General features: G+C 40.9%; 2 protein-coding genes across 4 annotated transcripts; one reads left to right on the plus strand and one right to left on the minus strand.

Annotated features, from left to right (window-relative positions):
* Positions 1-324: 324 nt before the first annotated feature.
* ngly1 (N-glycanase 1) lies at positions 325-15,352 on the minus strand. Of its 3 annotated transcripts, none has more exons than XM_055021955.1 (12): positions 15,176-15,352; positions 13,686-13,800; positions 13,340-13,564; positions 9,239-9,401; positions 8,911-9,130; positions 8,512-8,633; positions 8,068-8,213; positions 2,622-2,732; positions 2,359-2,532; positions 1,525-1,710; positions 929-1,106; positions 325-833 (listed from the first exon to the last, which is right to left on the minus strand). In XM_055021955.1, the coding sequence occupies exons 1-12, from the start codon at positions 15,274-15,276 to the stop codon at positions 661-663; spliced, it is 1,914 nt and encodes a 637-aa protein (XP_054877930.1). In that variant the 5' UTR covers positions 15,277-15,352; the 3' UTR covers positions 325-660. The 3 variants fall into 3 exon arrangements, with proteins under 3 accessions (XP_054877930.1, XP_054877931.1, XP_054877929.1); XM_055021956.1 differs by having other exon boundaries at positions 13,376-13,591; XM_055021954.1 differs by having other exon boundaries at positions 13,340-13,591.
* Positions 15,353-15,563: 211 nt separating this feature from the next.
* On the plus strand, positions 15,564-17,655 carry oxsm (3-oxoacyl-ACP synthase, mitochondrial). Its single transcript, XM_055021957.1, has 2 exons — positions 15,564-16,632; positions 16,750-17,655. Exons 1-2 carry the CDS (start codon positions 15,641-15,643, stop codon positions 17,153-17,155), a joined length of 1,398 nt encoding a protein of 465 aa, XP_054877932.1. The 5' UTR covers positions 15,564-15,640; the 3' UTR covers positions 17,156-17,655.
* The last annotated feature ends 1,094 nt before the right edge of the window (positions 17,656-18,749 follow it).

Below are 18,749 nucleotides of genomic sequence, written 5' to 3' on the forward strand. Positions count from 1 at the left end.
GAAAACTAACCAATCAGATGCTCACTTTTCAAAAGCACCGGTGTTTTGACCAATAGGAACTCTTTGCTTAAGTTAACCCCTGCTCTTTTCTCAACGCAAGATGGCGGCAAAAAGCCAAGCTTATGATATACAGTACTTCTTCGACTTCTATTTTGACTTTGGAGAGGTAAAACAGTTTGAAGGAATACGGTGCTGTTAAATTTTACATCTGCACTGACAACCTTAAATTTATCTTTATTTTATAGCAATGTCTTTTCTCCTCGTACCGACATATAGCAATTAGAACACTCTCTGCATGGAGTGATGTAAATAATTATAAAACACTGTAAATAAGACTTTTATTACCAACAGGAAATATCAGAGCTGTGATGGACTTGCTCTTGATCCTCAAATTGTAAATACATTTTAACATTGAAAGCAAATATTCCAAAACTATATGGCTTCTGGTTGCATTTGTACCTCATTTATGAGTGAATGCCCCAAACCAAATTGAAAAATATGCAACAGATATATCCATTCATTCATTAGGTCACACACTTGTTTAAATATTGCACTATTCCCTCTGACAATATTAACTGTATAGAGATTCTTTTTATTCCAAACTAGACATGGACAATCAAAAGTGAGAAAAAAGGGTCACATTTAAAATAAAAACAAAGACTATGCATCTTGTAATTGGATGACGACTTCAAATGAAGCCTCTTGTTCGTTCAAGCCTTGTCTGAATAGCTGAGAGTGCTGCCATGAGGTGTCCCCTTCTCCCCCACTGAGTTCTGCTGCCACAATCAGCTCTGAAGATCCAGACAGGCTGGAGAACGACTGGAGCCTTCCATCTGATGGATGAAAAACAGGAGGTAAAGGTTAGACAAAAAACTAAACTGATGACAAAATATCTATGTTCCCCTTAAAGCATAGTACATAGGTATACCCCCAGAAAACTCGGTTGTCATCTGTCCCGACTGCAAGCTCCAGCAGACTTTCCCAGACTGGAAGGTTTTGCTGTTGGCCATGACAGAGACGGAATGGATCTTCAACCCAGCTGAGGCAAAGTCAAACTTCCAGCTGATTCTTCCAACAGTAGAGCCTTCTGTCCGTGCGATGTAAACCTAAAGAAAGAAAGTCAATCAACCACTATTACAGCCACAAACTGTATACTGGATGTTGTTTAGAATTTAAGGCTTAAAGAGGAGTGCTAATAAGTTAACCAGCAATTTTGTTCAGAATCTAAATATATGTGTACTTACTGTCATCTTATTTTTCTTTGGTAATAAGTTTTCAAATAAGTAAATTCCAAAGTCTTGCATTGAAAATCAAAGGAGATCTTTACCCACATTAACCACTAGTAGCATACTAAAAATATTTATTTAATTTTAAGAGTCTGAAATTGAGACAATAATGAATACAATAAAACTGTTTGTTGCAATTATTTAAAACACATCTTTAAAGACTAAACATTTACTAAAAAGCAAGCATAAGTTAAATTTTTTTATCTTTTTTTTGCTATGTCAAGAATAATAAACACACCATCTTCCAATCATTCTCCACTTTTCTGAAGACGGACTCCTTTGTCCACACACACTGATCCCAGTTTGGGATTATTTCAGAGGAGCTGGACACCCGACAGTACTGGTCCTTTGGGGCACTGTAGCGCATGTGAAGCAACCTAGCCTTCTTTTCTTCATCAGTCGGCTTGAACACAAAAGCTTCAGTCTGAAACAACCAGCAACAGATGCATGGTTAAATAAAAAAAATAGACACCCTCTTTTGTCCATGTGTGAGGATTGACCGATGGTTCCAGATGGTGTGAGGATCTGCAAAAACGCACATAGTATTGTAACATTTCTGTTTATTACATTTATTTTCAACAACTTTCTAAATGATGCATTACAACTGATATGAGTTACTGCAATATTTAATCTTCCTTTGGGCTCAATGCAGTATTAATGCATTTGAATTCTATCTCATAGTAATCACTTATTGTAATTTAGGACTCGATTCAAACAGTTGGGCAAGCTCAATGGGAGCAGTAGCTGTATTGAAATTGGAAAAATGTAGATTTGCTTCCAGCTTCCACCTGTACAATGTGTTTGATGTGCTCCTTGGTAAGGCACTATAACCGCACATTGCCTTTCAATCTGTGTATGAATGTGGCTCAGAGGTAATCTGCTATGTGGAACAAGAAAATCTCTAAATTAATTCAGTATATTTAGCAAACTGCAACAATAAAAACTGATGGAGAAAAGGTGGTCTTTAAGCTCTTGCCGCAGCCTGCACAAACAATCTGCTTTGATTTAACCAACTCATCTTGTTCAAGTGCATTGGCCTTGTCTCAGTGATTTACTCTATCTGTGTGGATACCTTTTTATCAGCTGCTCTGGTTTCCCCACGTGCTATTCTCCAAGCCAAAGACCCAGAGCTACGGCCTCCCAGTTCTCCGGGTTTGGGTGTCTTTGGCGAAATGAACTCCACTAGCTCAACAAGCAGCCTCTCTGTCAGTTCCCTCTTCCTGTCTGGACTCAGGGACTGCTGTCTCTTCATTGTTAGAGAACAAATACAAGTTTTTACCACTGGCACCACAGCGACTCATTCTGAAAAGCAGATTAAAAACCGCTGGAACTCACAGCAGCATTGAGGCCATTTATGATGTGTAGCAGCCACGCCTCCTGCACCTTGGTTCTCCTCGACAAAACCTCTGCATGTTTGCAGGAATATCTCCATGTCACATCAACCACCTGAAGAAATAAAAAACACACCAAACGTGAGCATGCTCTTTGTTTTAACCATTAAAATCTATACAAATTTATGAAGTGAAATTAATTTAATCTCTACTGAGAACTATAGCTGAATCATAAAATATTGAATTCTCCGCAATAAGAAAAAAAACCAAACTGGACCATGAACAGCTGACAAGACAATCGACTTAAATACCCTGAAATACTTTAAACTAATTGTCACATAACCAATCATGTAAAAAGCATATTCCTATGTGTAATTACTGTAATTTAAAACAGTACCATGGTGGTTTGAATATCAGCAATCCCTGATGCAAATGGAACCAGGCTAAGATAGAGATGCACTGGAAAATCAGTTAAAACTATTGTCAGACCACTTCCAGCGAGCTCGCCCCTGATTGGTAACTGAAAAGCATAACTCATAGAAACTGTGTGGAAGTCATGTTTTCGCTTTTGTCATGCTGCTGTTCAGGAAAACCAACCATACCAAACACACCGATTGATGAAGATACAGAAGAAAGTTTGAATTTTAACTCTGCAACCTTTGTTTTTGAAATAATAGTAAACTCCTGTTTCACAGTGACTGCTGTCATTAACTATACTTCTAATTGTAATAAGGCGGCCTTTTGCAGCTGGATTTTACAGTGAGGAAAAAAAGCTGAGGCAGAGTCATGTGGAAACATCCATCCATTTCCTGATCACCCTTCTCCCTAATGGGGTTGGGAGTTGCTGGTGCTTATCTCCAGCTGCGTTCCGGGCGAGAGGCGGGGTACACCCTGGACAGGTCGCTAGTCTGTCGCAGGGCAACACAAAGATAAACAGGACAAACAACCATGCACACACACACTCACACCTAGGGAGAATTTGGAAAGACCAATTAACCTGACAGTCATGTTTTTGGACTGTGGGAGGAAGCCGGAGAACCCGGAGAGAACCCACGCACGCACACGGAGAACATGCAAACCCTGTGCAGAAAGACCCCGGGGTGGGAATCGAAACAGCAATGGTTTATTCTTCACACAGCATCAATAATAATTTCACAGGTGAAACTGCAGCCTTAAATATTCCCAGCTGTGAAGGACCAAATCACCTTTAATTCACAGGGGGATCTCAATTCACCAATCTCCGCCTATTTAAATAAAATACCTTTTGTTTAAATAACTTTATTTAGATAAAATATTTTTTTTTAAATAAAATACCTTTTACCAAATACAAACATTTCCACTTAGTCTTGATAAATATTTTATGTTTTATCATTAGAACATAATGAAACACCACAAAACCCATAAAGAGTTAACAATTCCCCCTGCCTCCACTTTTCAATGGCCTCTCCTGGAACTTATAAATGGTGTCTGGAGCCCCAAGACAGCATTTGTCCAAACACCCTGGAGAGGACACAGAAAAGACAGGTGAATCACTTCATATTAGCATTCCACTAGTGATGGTGAGATGAAGCCCCACTTGAGCCAAATGGTTCTAGAAAGGGTTCATTTGTTGAAGCTTCATGTGCACACGAAACCACCTACTGGCCAGGTGTATAATCACAGCCAGCTGTATCTTAACACGTGTGATGCATTGAATTTTTGTCTATTATTGCTCTTGGGAATGACTTCACAAAAGGTGAAGGATGAAATCATTTGTCTAAATTATGTATATACATATGTGTATAATAAAATATTTTTTGAATGTATTCTCTGTGTGTAATTTTTCCCAGAATAGTAGTGTAATGTGATAGGCATGTGACTCTAGAAAAATGGCATGGGCTTAATCAGTGCTTAGTGCTTGTGAACTAGGGAGAGGGTAGTGAATAGGCTAATGCTTGTGTTATTATTGTACCCCAACTCCTTGGAGCACAATAAACACCTCACCTTAAAAAAAAAAGAAACAGTGAAACATACAGTTCCTCATAAGCAAAGCTATTGCATCTGCTCAGTTCAATGTTCAGTTCATTTTACCTTGTTAGGGCTTATCAAATGAAAATGTTCCCACATAGGGGAGGGAGGGAGGCAAAGAAGGAAGGAAGGAAGGAAGGAAGAAAGAAAGAAGAAAGAAAGAAAGAAAGAAAGAAAGAAAGGAAGGAAGAAAGAAAGAAAGAAAGAAAAGAAAGAAAGAAAGAAAGAAAGAAAGAAAGAAAGAAAGAAAGAAAGAAAGAAAGAAGAAAGAAAGAAAGAAAGAAAGAAAGAAAGAAAGAAAGAAAGGAAGGAAGGAAGGAAGGAAGGAAGGAAGGAAGGAAGGAAGGAAGGAAGGAAGGAAGGAAGGAAGGAAGGAAGGAAGGAAGGAAGGAGGGAGGGAGGAAGGGAGGGAGGGAGGGATGTTACGTGATGTTACATCACGTAACATCACTACATTCCACACTTAACACACTATACACAAGGGAGGGAGGTCCGTCCGTCCGTCTGTCTGTCTCCTAAACTCTCCAAACACCAAACTAACTGTCTCAAACTAAATAACCACTATCCAAACTCTGCTATCAAAACTCTATCCACTCTCTCAACTGACCGCAACTCGCCTACAACAACCCACATTTGTGGGTTGTTGTAGGCGACAACCCCCTATGGGGTTTATAAAGCTGTCAAACCCCGCACCAAACTCTGAACCACTTCCCGAAGCAGTCATGTCGTACAGCTGGGCAGCAAGGCCTCGGGCGTCATTGTTTTCGGCTCATCCCCTAAATCATAGGTGTCAAACTGTGGCCCACGGGCCAAATTTGGCCCGCAGTGTAATTATATTCGGCCCGCGAGGCAATTTCAAATCAATATTAGAGCCGGCCCACCGGTATTATACGGTGGCAATGCGGTGACGCCACATTCACCGGTTATACTACGAATCCATAATGCTCTGCTGTTTTTTGGCGTGTCAATCAGGACAGAGGCAGCAGTGGCGGAGCCAGAGGGGTGGCACTTGCCACCCTCAACAGAGCCCTTGCCACCCCTACTGCCACCCCACTGGAAATGGTAATTTTAAAATATAATACTTATGAGATCGGCAAAGATTTGCCAGGAAAACTGTAATTTCCGACTGTCCCTGAAAGCAGCCCGATACCCGACGCTGTTCATTGGTTAAACTGACATGTGGGTCCTGCTTGATCCAAAACACACCCGTGACTTTAGAGTTACACCGTCGAGTTCTGCAGGTATTTACATTTTACCGCTCACCGGTAACCGCTGCGGCACTTGTCCTACATTTCTAAAAAAAAAAAAAAAATGGTTGTGCACCGCTGCTTGGTGCCTCGTTTATTATATTAGCCATGCTAGTGCTGATAGATCATGTTTTAGACAGATTCTTTTAACATATGTTTTAGTGCACATGCTGCCCTCTAATGTTTTATATCTCCCAGCTCTTGCTTGAAATGTGTGTGGTAAGAATATGAGAAAAACCATTAAGTTTTATGACTGAAATGTAAGTAGGCTATGTCATATGAAAGCTTTGAATTATAATCTCACTAGTTGTATTAATTAATTTTAAACGAAAGAAAACAAATATGTTTTTCTTTTGTTCCATGGAATGGTCCATTTGTATATGGACCCCTCTGATAAAGCCTTGCTCACCCTTTGGCCACCCCTTGAAAAAAAGTCTAGCTCCGCCACTGAGAGGCAGACACGCCTTCTCCTCTGTGTCAGTAGCACTTATGGTAGAGGACACGGGTGTATTATGAAGGTGGTGATCCGTCTTCTTGCGCACCAGCACTTACCTATGTGAGCAACTTTTCTCCTCAATAAAAATGACTAAAACATCTCACAGGAGACGTCTGACTGACGAACACCTTTTTTTCGATAATGAATCGTTTCGTCAGCTCAAACCACGAGGCCCGACATTGATGAACTCAATGTCATTAATGACAGGTATTTGGCTTGGCCGCATCAGAGTAGATCAGTGTGGCGCAAAATGAGCAATAAATAAGTTTTCTATGCACCTTTTCTTGTTACGCCAAGGCCTGAATGGTTTATTCATAGTTTATTTAATGATTTATTTTCAAATTTATTAGCCTGTGTACAAACCTAATTTTGACATTTAGGTCAGAAAGGAGGCATTCAATTTTTATTTAAATTTTATTTAATATGTTTAATATTTTATTTTATATATTAAATATATTTTATTTATTATATTTTATTTAATATAATAATATGTTTTATTATTATTAGCAACTCAATTTTGCACACCTGCACTTTTAAGTTAGATAAGCTTTGCTTGTTCAATATTTATTGTTATATTAGAACTTGTTTGGGTCCATATCAAAAGATTCATTTGTTCAACCTTGGCCCGCGACTTTGTTCAATTTAAAGTTTTGGCCCACTGTGTATTTGAGTTTGACACCCCTGCCCTAAATGAAGCGAGCCTCGATACGCGCTATACGGAAACGTCCTCTCCATTACTCCACACACGCTTCGAAGCCTCGGCACATCACGTAACATCACTACATTCCACACTAAACACACTATACACAAACATTTGCTCAGTTTTACCCACCAGTAGCTCCTTGCTCTGAGTAACAATTATCCACCCTTCTCAGGCAACCACCTCATGTCTCAATGAGAAGCAGCTCTGCAGAGCCCAGAACAAAAGGCTACATGCTAACCACTAAAAATACTCAAATACAGTTAAATCTTCTTGTGTGAAAATTATTTATGTGCAAATATATGCTTATCGTGTAGTGCTAAATAAAGTGCAAAAAGTACTTTTAAAATGCTATACAGTGACTTAAGTAAAAATAGTCCCAGTAATAAAGATCTCTTTATTACACTATTATTGACCACACAATGGGGACGATAGGATTGTTTTCCATTTTCTTCCAAGATCTACTTTTATTTTACTTCCTCAAAGATAATTCGTACTTAAATAAAATCTATATATATTGGCTTTACAAACACCAGATACTAGAACTTGAGCCTGTGATCAGTGAATCTCTAATAATTGGGGAAGCACTGACTCCAGTTTTCTGGCCAATCACTGATCTTTAAGTAGCCTGACCTGTCTATTCCCATTCTGACTGACATTTTTTTTGTCTGAAAAGTCACTAAATATAAAATCCCAAAGTTGGCATCAGTGTGGTGATTATTAACAGACATGAGCTGGTGTCTGTCAGTGGGCCCTCTCTCAGGGTAGAGCAGAAAGGGACAGTGGTTGATTTCCAGACCTTTGTGAACATGGATAAGATCAGTGGATAAGATTGGTTTCTTATGTTATCATTACCGGATTGCAAATCTCCTAAAATCATCAAAGAACCTTAGCAGTCATACACACAAAATGTACCTTGCGCACCTTATGTCTTGGCAGCTGGCATGATCAGTACCGATAGTGTCAGAAGCACAAGCTGCTGACCAATAGCTGCTCTGACCTGGTCCTTAGAGAAAGCCAAGATGTAAGCCAGTTTCTTTCCCCAGCCGATCTCGTACAGCAGCGGCTTATCACAGACGTTCTCACACGAGTCGCAGTGCAGCCAGCGATGCTGTGACACTGAGTAAATCTCTGTCCACACGTGGTCTGCAACAAGACAAATGCTGCTTTATATTCGATCCGTTACTGCAAGCAGGATCAAGCTTTGGTTCCAGATCAAAAGGAACAAATTGCAGGAAGCTATAACATACAGGAATATTACAACTTGTAAGAGAGGCAGTCCAGAGAACAGTCAAAGTGAAAGTTCTGCACAGTCAAAAAAAAGTTGTTCTCTGGTAGGAATGCAGTAAAAACAATGAGAAAAGGTATTTAAAAGGTGAAACTCAACAGAATACTAAATGAAAGGTTACTGACGAAATGTATGATCTATGGAACATGGACATACCTGTACTGTCCCAGATGTACCTTGCCTCAAGGCCGATGGCTCTGCAGCACAAAGTAAAACAGTTGGCCCACTCTCCACAGCGCCCCCTCCTGGTTTCTAAGAGCTTTTCAGGGTGATTATACCTAATGTTGACCGTAAGAGACAAAACCCCACAAATGCTCATTAAAAAATGGAATTAAGCTTGTTAACAGAAAAAGTTGTACTGTTGATTCAAAGAATTATTGATATGATCTACAGTGTTAAAAATAGCAATAAAAACGCTATTGATAAATTGTGCATCTCTGACTACTTATTTACAGCTATATCATATCTCAAACTAAATTCTAGTTTCAATGCCAGTCTTTACCACAGACTTGTATTAAAAATGTCTCTCTGTCACTCTCTCAAACACACACACACCTAGGGAATCTGGTAGAAAGCTGGCAGCTCTGACAGTAGTGGTTCTCTACTCGCTGAGCTCCCCAGCGTAGCTCCTCTGCCGTGGGCCCGAGGGCCGGACTGTGATTGGTGGGGCCCCCACACTGGCTGCAGGGCAAGCAGTCCACCCAGGAGAAGAAGTCGCGCTTGAACCACCGGAGCAGCTCCAGCACCAGGCAGTCTTCTATTCCCAGCTTACATTCTACACATAAGGACAGCAAAATGACTTTCCTCTAATTCTCTAGTATGACAGGTGAGCAGCGTAGGCAAAAGTATAGGTGTGGGTGTGGTTGCTGAGGGGTGATCTCACCTGGGTCAGCCTCCTTCAGCTCCTTCAGCTTGTGTTGAGCAGAGGAGGACAGGTGGTTGTGAGGGATGATGCTTCTGGCTTTCAGCTGCAGCTCTGGGTTTTCATAGTGCATCACATGTTGGAAGTTGGACTGAAGAGTTGCAAAGAAACTCATGCTGCTCTCCTGAAAGATAAAAAAAAACAGAGTTAAAAAAAAAGAGAAAAATTCCAAGTCAGAGGTTGGTATCTGAGTGAATACACTCTCAGCCATTTTCCATAAAGCTGAATGGAATCATTTATTTGTCCAACCATTTGTAAACTCAAGATTCTATAAAGATTGGCTTAAAAGGCAGTGGGAGCTCTCAGGCCCTCTGATGTACAGCCACTCCTCACATGTGGTATTTTTAGACGCTTTACTCATTTCTACAATAAACTGATGAATAAACTTTCCGACATCTTTGATCAGCAAACTGACCAAATGTTTGAGTGAAGTCAATACTGATTTGACTTCACTCAAATACTCTCTAGTATTTGAGCAGTATTACTGCTGTATTTCAGCAGTAATACTGTTTGAAATACAGTATTACTACTGTAATACAGACAGTATTACAGTCTACATTTCAGACATCCACTTCTGAACTAAACCTGACTGATTATGACCTCTACATCTCTTCTTAGTGTTGGATCTAGCGCGGTTAGTGAACATCTGTTTCTCTATCTGCATTTGGAGAGCCGACTACAGATGCAGACTGAGACGGAATCTCAGTCTGAATCTGAATGTCCAGAATCTGAATGTTCTGATCTCTGAGCTTCTTGATTATCAGGTTTGCTATGTGAAACGGCACTTCGTCCTGTTGGAAAGTCTTCTAATTCTCAGCAGGCTGGATTGCTGTAAGAAGTGTTCAAGTCACAATCAGTCATAGCAGACCACCAACGTTAATAAGCAATTAATATAGGTACTAACGGTGCTGAAGAGCACCGTTAGTTAATGACCATTTAACGGTTTGCAACAAAGTGCCATAATACTAGTTTCTTTGTATTTATTTTAAGTTGCCATTTTTTAAAATCCATAAATATTTTAAGATTCCATCACAAATTGGAGTCCAAAACTAAATTTACTTATTTGAGATCATGATTTGAAATGTCTGTCAATGTTGGCTAAAAATATTATTTCTATCGTAACAAATTTGTGTTTAGGTCCATCATGCCCTTTAAACATCATAAATTTATGAAAACTTCAAAAGTCCTAAGGTCTATAGCAAAGCCAACAGCAGTCAGATCAGATAAACTCTGGAGGTGATGAACTACATGAACTAGTTTAGACAGTTCAGACAACTACATAGTATTTCAAAGAGACAACATACTGTATGTAGTTCAGCAGCTCAAACCTGTATTCTCCATCACAGTAATGAGTAGGTCATTCACAGCCATAAATTCTGTAATCTTCTCTTCCTGTTGCAGTTTCTTGGAAACGTATGGAGTTAATAGTGCCTTACTTCCCCTTACTTTTAGAGTTAACTGAATGAACTTGTATGTGAGCAGTTGTCATCGTTATCACTACCACCTGTGGAAATGCCAAACTAGCAGAGATCCCAAGCTTTACACCTGCTTTCATTTCAGGTTTTATAATAACATTTCAATCCATGTAATTGCAATTCATTTAGTAAGTGTAGCCTCAGTCAGAACTTTCAAACTCATCTCTCCTCCTGGCTGCAATTTACAAACTGCACAGTCTCAAACTGGAGGCTCAGCTTCATACCACCAGGCCAGATAAAACAATGACCATTTCCATGACTGGCTAAGACATACAGTAGACAGGGCTAGAGAACCCAAAGCAAAAGTTAATAAAAAGTTGAGCAGTGTTGATTTACTGCTGCTTCTTCACTTTCAGTGAGCAGAAAGAAGGCAGCGCTGGCTCGGAGCTTTGAGTTTACCTGCTGTTCGTGGCGTTGCTTTGATCTGGGGTCAGAGGACGGAGCAGGGCATTGTACCAGTTGCCAAAATCAACTCTCTGGTATGTCAATGTTCATTGTGTCAAAAGCCTTCAAAAGTCAAATGCTTTCATCCATTTACGAGCTGTGGTCCTGGCAAATGGAGTAGGTTGTCCCATTCCAGTCTGACTGGTTCCACTGTGGCCTCACCTTCACCGTTGCTGCTGATTGGACCACTGTTCCAGCCCATGTGAACCAATCAGCTCCGCCTTCTGCCTTACTAACACAAATTCTGTTCTAAGAGGCAAGGCCACATTCTACATTTGCCACATTATGCAGCATTTATTTATTTCAGTTTTAGAACAGTTAAATTTGTATAAAATCTTTATAACGACTAACGACTCCAGTTTTTACACTTTTAAATTCATCTTCAACATGGCCTGTATGTCATTTTAATCATGCTGATGCAACCAAAATGTTAGATTTGTACTTTGGGTTGTGGAAGTTGGTGAAGTATGTCCATTGAAGGACATACTTCTGTTACTGTGCGCTGGCAGTACAACGTTCAGTAATTGTGAATTCTGAAGGTAACCAATACTGACAGCCAGCTCCTCACTGTAGCCAAATGTTACTTTTAATGTCCAATTAGTTAGTTTTGTATCATGTCTTTTTCTTCCTTTTTAAATATACCTATATTCTGTATCTGTAAATAAACAAACAAAATAAATAACTGCTTTAATGACTTATGTTGACGCGCAGTCTTTGCTGTGAATTCTGAAGGCAAAGCCGCTGCACTGTCGGGTGGCCCAAAAAATTGGTCTGAACCAATATCTCAACCGCCGTCTGTATCCAGTTCCTGCCTCAAATTTCTTTCCGAAAACTAACATTAAAGAAAACACAACTCAGAGTCTAGGAACAGCGAGGCGTCATCTCACACGGACAGGGTTACACTGACAAAGAAACTTTATGCATATTTAGTAGTTTAATGAGCAAATCTTTGTCTAGATTATGATGTAATACACAATAAGTGCCAAAGATGACCGTTTACAGTACATCAATATTGCCAAAATATTTAGATTTTATTTATCAATAAATGAAACAATAGACTGGTTGATATAAAATGCTGTTAGTAGCAGTCTTGCAAACATATTAGCAGCACCAGCTGACCTATTCCACTACAACACAGTACTATGTCTGCACCACACAACACTGACATAAAGCCACTGAAACCTGGATGAATCGGTTCGTGTGGTGTATTGCTCCTTCCATGTGATTGGACACACGAACCAATCAAACCTGTTGTACTTTTATCAGCTTGTGTCGTGTGTTGTCACAGAGGCTTGGAAAATCGGCCGATAATCCTTAAATTGTGCTGTGTGAACCAGAATTAAGACTCACAAGCTCTACTCCTCTCATCTCGTCTCGACCACTGCCCTAACGCTCTCAGACTCTGGTCACTATGGTAACGTTTACATATTCCTTCAAAATAAGATACAGATGTGTCACATAAACAAACATTTTAATTTCGTGAAAATGTTAACTCACGATAAAGACTAATGGGAGCCCTGAGCTTGCTTCTCCCATCTGGGAGTGATGAGATTTGACACCGGAAGTGTTGCGGATGCACAGGGTGCTTATGCTCAGGGTGCTACTTGGAGGCAGTTTGAAGCTTCATTGCCTCATTAACGAGCAGGTCACCATTTCAGGCAGAATGGGCTTAGAATGTGGGAATCACCTCCTGGGATAAAGCCATTCTCCTGTCTCTTCTTTGGGCCTTTTCCCTGTGCAAAGAAACTTTCCAAAGACATCTGATCTGTTTTTGACTCATTTTGCTGCTTGTTGGATAAATCCTTTAACCGAGAGAATCCGGTTAAAGGATTTTTAAAATAAAGGATCCTCCAGACTCAAATAATACATAAAACGGAAATATTTTGTTATTTCTTGCACGGCCCGGTACCATTTGGTTCACGGACCGATAACGGTCCATGGCCCTGGTATTGGGGACCACTGCCCTAGAGGATTCCCAATAACAATATACCATGCAAATGAATTACATTTTCATTAGAATTAATGAAATTTCAGAAATAAAGTATTTCTGAAATTGAAAAATTGTTCATGATCATTATGAGAACAAATAAATGTTTCAGTTTGATAGTGGAACCCAAAGAAAATTATAGAACACAGGCTTTACTGTTGGAAACGACGCAGAAGCAGTGAGCGCATCTACCAGGGATGAAGGCTGTTGGGTAGATGCCGCTGCTGGTGGGCTGGATGCAGCAGCACAGCTCTCCAGTGCCGACGCTGAGGCCACAACAGACCGAGAAGCAGGTTGGACAGGACGCCCCCCTTGCAGTCTCAGATTCCGCTCTGCAGCAATACAATCCCTGATGAGCTTCAGCTGCTCCACTGATGCAGACTGGGGGAAGACCAGATGGGTTTCAGCCTGGAAATAGTTAGGGAAATCAGCTGGTGACAATGTTACACAACAGGAGCAGTAGCTTTAGAATTACTGACATTAATGATAGTTGTCCATTTACCTCCTCAAATCCCATCTCAAAGAGACACTCCACAGCTCCTTTGACAGGTAGCAGCTTGGTGGAGAAGGTGGGGTTGCCGATACGGATAGACCTGTACTTTTCCTCAGTTGGACACCTGTTGGCAGTGACATAGAAAACAAGATGGCAGAATTTGACTTCTATTCAGTGAACATTTACCACATATTTAAAATTAAAAGTCAGTGATTACAAATGTTTTAAAGGAAGCTGGTGGAAGTTTTAATACCAGACACAAATCTGCCGTGATCAATAGGTGGGAAGTTGAAAGTACCATGAGGTCCATAGATCCTCACTTTTATATTTGAAAACAACTACATTTTACTCTCAGACAGACATTCAAAATGTAGTATCATTTTGAATATCAGTGCTACATAAGCAACTATAAAATTAGATATTATACTTTCTTAAGCAGTCAGCTTAGGAGACAGTTAAAGTAGGATGGAAATGATTGTGCTCCAAGAAAAGACCTCTAAAGACTCAAAGAGAGAATTACCCGAGCCCCTCAGGTACAAAGTATTTTAAGCCACAACACACTACATCGGAATATAAATAAATGTGGACATTCAAGAAACATCTGGGAACCCCCAGGATAAAGTCCACAATGAACAATAACTTGCTGAAACACTGCTGTGAGTGTCCAGACCTCCTTGGGCTGAGGGTGTGCTGATCAACCGAGATGTACCTGTTCAACAAACACCTTCAAGCTCCACTGAAATGAATGAGTGCTGTTAATAATCCATCCATTATGATACACTCTTATCCCTAGTGATGTAGTGATGGATGCTGGTGCTTTTCTCAAGCAGTCAACGCATGAGAGGCGGGGTCACAGTAGACATGTCGCCAGTCTATCGCAGGACAACACAGAAACAAGCAAGACAAACACACAACCACACCCAAGGAGAATTTAGAGAGATAAAGTAACCTGACAGTCATGTTTGGTTTTTGGATTGTGGTAGGAAACCGGAGTACCCGGAGAGAATCTACGCGTGTCCAGGATGAACACGAAAAACTACATGCAAGAAGACCGCAGGCTGGGATTAGAACCCAGGAGTGCTACAAATTGCGCCACTGTGAAGATATAAACAATACTATATTTTACATTAAACTGGCAAATAAATGATATTATTGATATTTGTGTTTCGCGCGTTTTCGGAAGATGTAAGAAAAAGCAGAATTTAAATCTACCTCTACGCTGATCCCTAATGATGGCGCGTACACCAAAATTACTCTGGTAAAAAACCTACGAGGTCTGAAATTTCTGTACAAGAAAAAGTGTATCACCTTATTAAAACCATCACAAATCCATACCGTACAGAAAATATAAAGCGGAATGTTTATTTATTTATTTTTTTTTTTTGTTTTCTCGTGAAGTTGATAAAAGAAAGCAAAGCAGTTAGTTTGTACTTTTCAGGAAGAGACAGTAAATCCCGATGGACCTTGACATATTCCACTGACCCGTTTACTGGACATACCTCACAATGTTGTCCGCATATGTAAGCAGCAACTTCGCCACATCCAGGAAGACCTCGTCAGAGTTGTCAAATAGTGTTGTGACCGCCGTAGACAGAGACATTTTGTTTTATAGCTTGTGGTAAAAGATGTAGCGCGAAAGACTACTGCTACTTTCAAACAAGAGCTAAATTGCTTCCGCCTAGGGTCCTCGAGGAATGTGTCCCACAAGCTGCCTAACAAAATATCAAGACCTTCAAAATTGTACGGAAATTGTGTTCATACTTTTATAGTTAAATTTTTAAACTATAAGTGTATTTTATTTCTTAATTTTAGAACAGCTAATAAGACCGTTTATTTTTGTTATTAATAAAACTGGCGTTCATCATTGACACCTAAAACAAGCTAAAAACAATCAACTCTTAGCTCTTAAGGCCAGCTCCTTTAGTGTTTTTCTTCGGTTAGTCGATTTAGTTGTGGGAAATATAATGTCCGCTTTATCTCTGTCCTGTTGGACAAAACTCCAACAGAATCTTCATTACAGCAGAACTCTGCTTCATAAGGCTACCTTTCGTTCTAACCAACCCCTCCAGAGCTCCCAGTATGGACAGCACTCTCTGAGGAGGGTTGTTATTACTGGAATAGGATTGGTGTGTCCCCTGGGCACAGGCACCGCTCTGGTGTGGGAGCGCCTCATCAGTGGCCAGAGTGGGATTGTCCCCCTGGACCCTGAGGAGTACAGGACCGTCCCCTGTAAGGTGGCTGCTGTAGTACCTAGAGGGTCTGACCAGGGTGAGTTTAGGGAGGAAACATTTGCAACACGTGCGGAATTGAACAGCATGTCCTCGGCCACCGCAATGGCCCTAGGGGCTGCTCAGCTGGCTTTTGAGGACTCAGGGTGGCACCCCCAAAGCCAAGAGGAGCATCTTAACACGGGAGTGGCTGTAGGCATGGGGATGGTGTCACTGGATGAGATTGCTCGCACCTCCGCTGCTTTCAGAGAAAAGGGCTACAACAGAGTGAGCCCTTTCTTTGTGCCGCGCATCCTGGTCAACATGGCAGCGGGACACATCAGCATCAAACACAGACTGAAGGGCCCTAACCACGCTGTGTCCACGGCTTGCACAACCGGTTCTCACGCCATTGGTGATGCAGCTAGGTTCATCGCACACGGTGATGCTGTTGCTATGGTTACAGGTGGAACAGAATCCTGCATCGGACCACTGTCAATGGCCGGCTTTGCCAGAGCACGCGCCCTCGCCACCAAATGGAACGACAACCCTCCGTTGGCCTCCAGGCCTTTCCACCCGGACAGAGAGGGGTTTGTGATGGGAGAGGGGGCAGCCGTGGTGCTGCTGGAGGAGCTGGGTCACGCAGTGAGAAGAGGAGCCAGGATCTATGCAGAGGTCCTGGGGTATGGGCTTTCAGGGGATGCCAGCCACATTACTGCACCCTCTTCAGACGGGGATGGAGCATTTAGGTGACTCGTTAGACCGATTTTTTTTTTCTTTTTTTTCTCAACATTGAAATCAGGATTCAAGTAGAAAGTCAGATCAACTTTTTGACCTGCTTAATCATCTGCCTGATGTTTCAACAGGTGTATGTCTGCTGCCCTTAGAGATGCTGCGGTCTCTCCTGCAGATGTCACCTACATAAACGCTCACGCCACCTCCACGCCCTTGGGTGATGCTGCAGAAAATGCAGCCATTAAGAGGCTCTTCCAGCACAGCACTGACAGCCTGGCTGTTTCCTCTACTAAGGGAGCCACGGGGCATCTGCTGGGTGCTGCTGGGGCTGTGGAGGCAGCATTCACTGCTCTGGCCTGCTACCACGGAGTTCTGCCCCCAACCCTCAACCTGGACCGCACTGAGCCTGAGTTCAACCTAAACTATGTTCCTTGCACAGCACAACCATGGAGGACTGAGGGGAGACGGCTCGCTCTCACAAACTCATTTGGATTTGGTGGAACCAACGCTTCATTATGTCTCAGCAGTTTCTCATGATAGACTGACTTGATGACATTTGCCTCAAAAATAATAAACTAGAGTTCCACACCTGTTATGTTCTGAAATAACCTAGTATTCACCAGCAAAGTGATGTCTTTAACTGTAACTGCTTTCCAAAATGCTTTAATTCACTGGTATAGATGCCTCTGTTTTTGGGAGCATTTTCTTGTTCTTGACCTGTGCCAAGAACAAGAATTAGGATTATAAAATATTTTCAGAGTTCATGGTTGACTCAGTAACACCCAGGTGACTTCCTCCGTTGCTGAGCACCGCTGTTAATGTGTCTGTAATGTTATGCTGTGTTTGGGTTTCTGCTAAAATGACACTGAGTTATGACTGAATGTTGCAACATTAGTCCAGTTTGTATCAGGATTATCACAGATATGCTTTCTTTTCTGAAAGAACAAACTTCCAAATATGTTTAAATAAAACTGGATTAGAGCCATTACTTTTACCTGACCTTTTAATAAAGCACAACTTCAAATTTTTGGCAAATATCTCATGCAACAAATTTATCATTTTTTCCAACGACTACCATTTTATTCCTTTTTTTAGGTTTTGAAGTAAAAATGTCCTTTACAAAAGGAGGATGGAGGATTTCTTCAGTGGAAAAACAACATATTTTGATTAAATGTCAGGAAAAATATATCTAAAACATGTTGCTGACACTTAATCTGGGTCTACTGGGGAAATGTAATTGAATTAGTCCATAAAAAACTGTTCCTTCCTGATAAAAAAAAATTATGCAGCCTGAAAAACTGAACTCTGCATGTTTCTCCCTTCACCACAAGATGGCATCAGCTCACAGTTGATCTCACATGTTTTTCAGACTTTTCTATCGATGTGCAACAAACAGCAAAGAGAACAACTGCTCTGGAACGCATAGAAATGTGTGTTCATTACTCACATCTTATTTATTGCAAAACTCTTGACTACCAACTGTAGTCCATTACAATATTATTCATAAGAAACAAATGGAAAGTGTTTGCACTGGTTGCTTTGTCTTTGAAGGAAGGGTACCTACAAAATCTTAAGACACTGAAATTGACATGAAACGTCTTCAATAGTCTTTAGATTTTCTATACCAGAACTTGTCAAATGGAGGCTTAGCTGTGAGTAGATAAACACAGCAGAAAAAGGGAATTTGTAGGACTTTTTTTTCGTAACAGTCTCACACTGTTAAAAAGGCAGTTTATTCCCCATTCGATAGAGACACATGTATCTAAATCCCCTCCTCCATTGTCAAGTCTCACTCTGGCTGTTTAATGTCTGGTTCTGTTCTAGCTACAATGGGTGTGTCTCCATTGGCAGTCTGTTCCTCAGTAGGACCAGACTGAAACATGACAATACCGGCACATCCACCAAGGACTGACTGAGAATAAGTGGACAGTCTTGGGGTTAGTCAAAGTCCATCTGGGTTCATTTCCCAAATGGAAGGACTAGGACAAACATCATTTGAAAAGATCTAAGTTTTTATAAACCAAATTCAGTCAAAAGCCAGAACCTGTGAGCTCCTTTTCAGCACTAAGAGGTCATTGTGCACTTCTTTTTCTGGAGGTCTGTATTTGATGAATGGTGCTTCAGTCTCTGA

Source organism: Poeciliopsis prolifica, unplaced genomic scaffold, assembly GCF_027474105.1.
Source record: "Poeciliopsis prolifica strain line A6 unplaced genomic scaffold, Auburn_PproV2 SCAFFOLD080, whole genome shotgun sequence".
Taxonomy (NCBI): Eukaryota; Metazoa; Chordata; class Actinopteri; order Cyprinodontiformes; family Poeciliidae; genus Poeciliopsis; species Poeciliopsis prolifica.

Coding starts and splice junctions, on each gene's coding strand:
- ngly1 (XM_055021954.1), bottom strand. CDS start 15,276: ATGTCTCTGTCTACGGCGGTCACAACACTATTTGACAACTCTGACGAG. Junction 8,634..8,910: donor CTTTCTACCAGATTCCCTAG/GTGTGTGTGTGT, acceptor GGTCAACATTAG/GTATAATCACCCTGAAAAGC. Junction 8,214..8,511: donor GTACATCTGGGACAGTACAG/GTATGTCCATGT, acceptor GTCTTGTTGCAG/ACCACGTGTGGACAGAGATT.
- oxsm (XM_055021957.1), top strand. CDS start 15,641: ATGTCCGCTTTATCTCTGTCCTGTTGGACAAAACTCCAACAGAATCTT. Junction 16,633..16,749: donor GACGGGGATGGAGCATTTAG/GTGACTCGTTAG, acceptor ATGTTTCAACAG/GTGTATGTCTGCTGCCCTTA.